Source organism: Culex quinquefasciatus, chromosome 2 (genome assembly GCF_015732765.1).
Source record: "Culex quinquefasciatus strain JHB chromosome 2, VPISU_Cqui_1.0_pri_paternal, whole genome shotgun sequence".
NCBI classification, from domain to species: domain Eukaryota; kingdom Metazoa; phylum Arthropoda; class Insecta; order Diptera; family Culicidae; genus Culex; species Culex quinquefasciatus.
In genome coordinates, this window is record NC_051862.1 from 123,854,882 (window position 1) to 123,860,804 (window position 5,923).

The following is a 5,923-nucleotide window of genomic DNA, read 5'->3' on the forward strand; positions in this document are numbered from 1 at the left end:
GAATACTGAGTATACTAACGATATTCCAGTATACTTGTTAGTATACTAACCGAAAAGCAATAAACTGTTAGTATATTAAAGATACTCTCAGTATATTGGTAAGTATACTGGCGATATATAAAGGAAATAATAAGTATACTAACATATATTTTGATATACTGGTGAACATAATAAATATAGCTCTAAGAGTTTCCAACCCCTTGGTGTCAAACTAAAAAGTGACCCCGTTCGTTTGACAACAGTAGGTGTCAAACCATCGGGGTTTGAGTGTAGTGGTTGGTACTAGCAATAGTGGCCGACATCTATAAAGTCAACTTCGTTTCAAAGGTGTTTCATATGTTTATAGAACCGTAAAAAAAACTCTAGAACTCCAGCTTCATCAATATATTTTGTTTACTGGCAAAAGACTTTTTTCATCGCCGTGAAAACATAATTCAAAGTTTGCTTTGTAATTCCCGTTTTACTTACAATTCTGGTACCTCTGACTTGGTAATGAACAACATTCATGCCCAAAAACAAGCTTATAAATTTCAAACAATAATTTAGTCATGCGCAATACGATTTAAACAAGTTGTTTTCACCTCTTAACGCATGTGCCTTCTTCCCGAATCATTGTAAACAACTTTTCAAAACACCACCCGAACCGGGGTTCATTTGCTCGTTCACGAAAAGCCACGTGACCGCTCGGCACGGTTCGTGCGGTGAACCCGGCTTAACTTCGGCCCCCTCTCGGCTGGTTGTGAAAATTTTCATCATTCGTCACTGTATTTTCACCGCATACGGAGCTGTGAGAAAATTTTCACCGTCGGCCATTTTCTTGTTTCGTCACCGTCGTCGATCGCTCTAAATTTGCAGCATGGAAACCGCGAAAAAGGATGGATTTTTCCAAAAATACTGCGAATCGCTGCGGAAAAGTATCACCCAGAACGAGTTTAATGATTTTGCCCAGCTGGATAGCGGCGAAAAGCGGTTCAACTTCATAAATGGGCTCAAATCGATCGTGACTGAGCTGAAGCTGGCACGTGAGTTCAATGGGAAGAGTTTGGAGCGATCGCTGGACTTGAAAAACCTCGGAAATAAGTCGTTCCAGAAGGAAAGCTGGAATGAAGCTTTGGCTTATTACAACCTGTGCTATATGGCCACTCCGGAGAGTAATGGTAAGTGATGGTTTAGCTTACCTGATATTATCTGAAACATAACCTCTATTTTGATAATATGTGCATCTTTACTACTTTTTTTTTAAATCCAAATCTTTGCTATTATAGGGGAGAGCCGGGAAACTTGATCTACCTACTTTACTAATCTACCCAAATAGCGCTAACTTTGCAGACCGTTTATTGGAAGATAAGCGTAGATTTCATAATTTGGAAGTTTAATCAAATAAATACAATAATGTAACTTCGACCGGTTCAGATTTTGGATTAGAATACTCGATTGAATTTATGAAATGAATTGTTTAAAATTGATCAGAAAATTGATATCTTCCAAGTAATAAAGGAGCAATTTTGACACAACATTTTCTAATGTCCTTAGCTGTTGCAAAACCAAACTTATCAAACTGACTTTTTAAAAGTTGAGTATAATGTGGTGCTTATTTGGCGTGTCATTTGGCAATATCCAGGAAAATAGTAATCATAAAATTTTTAAATTTGTTATCATTTTCCTGCTTTTAGCTTTAAAAAATCGTGGACAAATTTCAACATTTTTCTAGTTGAAATTTTTTATCTTTTTGTGAACAAGTGTTCATGAAATCTGAACCTGGAAAAGAGTGTTCAAATTTCATGAACGCTTGTTCACAGTTTGTTTTTGTGTGGTGTACAAATCGACAGCAAAAACATTTAAACACGAATTAAAATACAATTAAAAAAATACCGTAATCTGGGGTGAATCGGGACTACAGTCTGAATAGGGACAGCAGTTTTTAGAGCACTTAAAGCTTTTAAATTTGGAAATGAATGCACACATTTTGTTGGCCTGAGTCTGTTCTAATCGAAACCAACCAGAAAAATCAAAATATTGTACTCCAGCATGGTTAAAACTGCTGTCCCAATTCGCCCCAGTGTCCCAATTGACCCCAGTTTACGGTAATAATAAATACACGCAAAAAATTACAGAATCGGAAAAGGCCATCATTTTGGCTAACAGATCGGCAGCCTTGTACCACATGGAAAAGTACGATCTTGCCCTGAAGGACATCCAGCGTGCAATCCGCCTCCAATACCCCAAAGAACTGATGTACAAGCTCACGGAACGCAAGGCCCGTTGCTATCTGGGAAAGAAGGATCACGTGAAGGCGCTGGAATGCTTCAAGTAAGTTGCTGATTTGGATTCAAAAGTAGATTTGTCACGATAACATTTGATTCTAGGGAAACCTTACCGGCTCTCGACAACTGCAAGCTTCCGCTGGAGCGTCGTCAGAAGCTCGAACGCGATGCCCAAATCATGATCAACTTGCTGCCGAAGAACATCGAAGCCGAGAAGAAACTGGCCAAGGGCCGCAAGCCAGTCCCAGCGGAACCCAAAAAGCCAGCCGTTCCGGAGTTCTACGCCGAAAAGGGACTCTACTTTGACTACAGTAGCGAAGAGGGACGCTTTGCGAAGACGAACGTAGACTTGAAGCCGAACACGATCGTACTGGTGGAGAAGCCTCACGTATCCGTACTGCTTGAGGAATACAGCAAAACTCACTGCAGCACGTGCTTCAAGCGAGTTTCGGTTCCGGTTTGCTGTCCAAAGTGCTCGGACGTCGTGTTTTGTTCGGAGGACTGCGAGAGTTCCGCGAATAGTGGCTACCACAAGTACGAGTGTGGATTTCTGCCGATCTTCTGGAAGTCCGGAGCCTCGATCACCTGTCACATGGCGCTACGGATCATCACGCAGCAGTCGGAGGAGTACTTTTTGCAACTTAGACCGGAACTGGATGGGTTGACCAGTGAGCAGACGGATAAGTAAGGGAAGGTAGAGTTTGGTTGAACTTAATTTAATGATAGTTTTGTGTTCTTCCCAGGTTGAAACATGACGACTACAGGAAGATTTACAAGCTGGTAACTCACGAGGAGACTCGATCTGCCGAGGACTTTTTCCAGCGTACGCTGATGGCTACCTTGCTGAACGCTTGCCTTACGCTTGGTGGATTCTACAAAACCAAAGAAGCCGAAAGCTTCATCGGCGGACTCTTGCTGCACAACCTGCAACTTTTGCAATTCAACGCTCACGAAATCTCCGAACTGCAACGCGAAGACGACCGTGACGTTGGCAAGTCAGTGTTCATCGGCGGAGGTCTCTACCCAACGTTGGCCTTATTTAATCATTCGTGCGAACCCGGAGTTACCCGGTACTACAAAGGAAACTCGGTCTGCGTTCGATCTGTCCGGAGCATCGCAGCCGGTTCAATGATCGGTGAGAACTACGGTCCAATGTTTACGCAGACGCCACGTGAGGAACGTCGCGCAACCCTCCTGAACCAATACCGTTTCAGCTGCAACTGTCGCGCTTGTTCCGAGAATTGGCCGCTCTTCTCGGAAATGGACGACACTGTGTTGCGTTTCAAGTGCGATGGCGGGAAGATTTGCTCCAACGTGCTGTTGATTCCGAGTGAAATCAACGAATTCATGATCAAATGCACGGATTGCGGCGAACATACCAACATTATGAAGGGATTGAAGCTGTTGCAGGATACCGAGACTATGTTCAAGCTGGCTACCAAGATGCACAGCGCCGGAGAAATTGAGGCCGCACTGTACAAGTACGTAGAAGAGATGAACACTTTGGATGAGGTGTTGGTGCCCCCGTATCGGGACTACCATCTGTGTCAGCAAGGTTTGCGCAGCTGCATGTTGGAATATGGAAATCGCTACGTGAAATTTGTTACCAAGAAGTGAGTTTGTGTCAATAAACGTTTTTTTCATGAAATTTATAAAATGAAACATCTTTGGGATATTATTTAGGTTTTGGGCCCACAAAAAAGTTATTTTTGGTACACATTGCAATGCCATCTATTGCAATGGTTTTCATAACTAGTTAGTATAAGAGAGCACCGAGGCATCGATTAGTAAACATTCCTTAATTTATAGGTAGAACCCTCGTTACATTTTAGGTTTTAGATTGACCATAAAAGCCTATTTAGGCCGTATGAGGGTTTCCAGAACCATGATAAAACCTGTAAGTTTAAAAATGTTATTAGGGAACAACAGTATGTAATTCCGTCAAGCATTTTATGTCGGCATAACAGAACTTTGAAGTTCAATTACAGTTTCTACACCGGCCCACAAAAAAATGTTTCCATATAACCCAGCCCGGGAGCATGTTGACAGCTCCCATGCAAACTGAGTGTACCCCGTTTTGTGGGCCCAGTGGACCCAAGATGGCGGCCTTCGATATTATTTAGCCAAACTTTTGAAAATTACGAATAGTTTAAATAAATACAGTTTTTGTCTAGTTTTGGTTTGAAACGACAAAATAAGCATTCTGGAATCATTTTCTTTAAGGTGAAATCGGTCTGAATCGGCTTGGGCTTCTTCTTAATTTTCTTCTTCCCGAAATTAATCATTGAAATCATCCATCATTTGCTTTGTTTATAAACACACTTCAAACACAAAACCACTTGTTTTGTTTGCTGTCAAACCAAAATATTTTCCAAAAAGATGAAATCAACTAGCAGTGTCGCATTAGACATACAACGGCAAAACTTAGTAATATTTTTCAAATTCATTCCACAAAAAAGTTAAATTTCGTGAGATTTTTGTATTCCGTCATCATTGCTTAAGAATTTTTTTTTTCACAAAAGTTTAGCAAAAAACAAAGAACACAAAACAAATGAAATCCGCTTCCGGTTTTCGTAGAGAATTCTTCAAATAAAATGTTCCCCATTTTTGGAGTCTGAATTTCTCATATTTTTTCATTCAATCAAACGCTTTTTAGGGAAAAATACTTCGTATTTCAGATATAAAATGACCATCTATATAATAATAATAACCTTAGTTCTTTATTGTACTTATTTTAGAAAAATTACAAAATCCTTCAGAATTTATCTGATTTTCTTTCTTCAGTTCTTCTTATCATAAGTTTACTCTTCAAGCCACAAATTCCACGTACCCACACTCAACCAGCAAAGCAGCGGAGCTTGACACGGCCAGTCTTCTTCTCAACCTTCGGGGTCTGTTCCGTGACCTACCAAGCTAGTTGCGGGCGAGCAGCGCGCACTCGTAGGATGGCACCAGCTGGAACGATTCTTCGATGCACTCCAGAGCGGCTACCTTGATTTTAACACAGAATGGTTTCCTGAGGTAGAACCTCCAGGACGTGTGTTCCGTCTACCTGATACCTGATCATGGCCAAAACTCCCGTGCACTTTCTACTTTCCTTGGCGGACGTCAACTGCGCCACCCTGTGTACACGGCGCCGCCGACAAACACTCTTTTTGTCGAGATGTCAAATTTGCACATGATGCAACTGTGTTGGTCAGCAGGGCCGAAACTCTGCGGATGTTCTATCTCTTAGAACTTAGAACCGGGTGCCCGGCGATAGAACTAGTCCTCTTCCGTACTGCACTACTGCTCGATGATCGACGAGATTCTCTTCCGTCCGCGGAATTATGAAGAAAAGAACTCTTCCTTGGTACCGTATAACCGCGCAAGCCGCCAAACGGCACAAAATCGGAGCAATTTGGCCGGCCGGCAGTGGGGTTTATACTTGTTCCGGAAGATTCTAACCCAAGCCACACTTGCCCTAGAACTATTGAATTTTGTTAGAAAAACATATTGTTGAAATAACAAATCGAACTTACCTATTTTTACCAGTTATTTTCTAAAAATTTAACTTGAAAAACTAAAAAAATTGAATCGTGCTGGTTTAGTGGCTGCAGCTGTTTTGGTTTGATTTTATCGTTTGCTTTGAGGTGGTGCGACAACATGACAGTTGACGC

At 41.5% G+C, this 5,923-nt stretch overlaps 1 protein-coding gene across 1 annotated transcript; it reads left to right on the top strand.

Annotated features, from left to right (window-relative positions):
* Window positions 1-763: 763 nt before the first annotated feature.
* Window positions 764-3,921, top strand: LOC6048890 (SET and MYND domain-containing protein 4). Its single transcript, XM_001865700.2, has 4 exons — window positions 764-1,157; window positions 2,115-2,310; window positions 2,367-2,948; window positions 3,008-3,921. Exons 1-4 carry the CDS (start codon window positions 857-859, stop codon window positions 3,879-3,881), a joined length of 1,953 nt encoding a protein of 650 aa, XP_001865735.2. The 5' UTR covers window positions 764-856; the 3' UTR covers window positions 3,882-3,921.
* The last annotated feature ends 2,002 nt before the right edge of the window (window positions 3,922-5,923 follow it).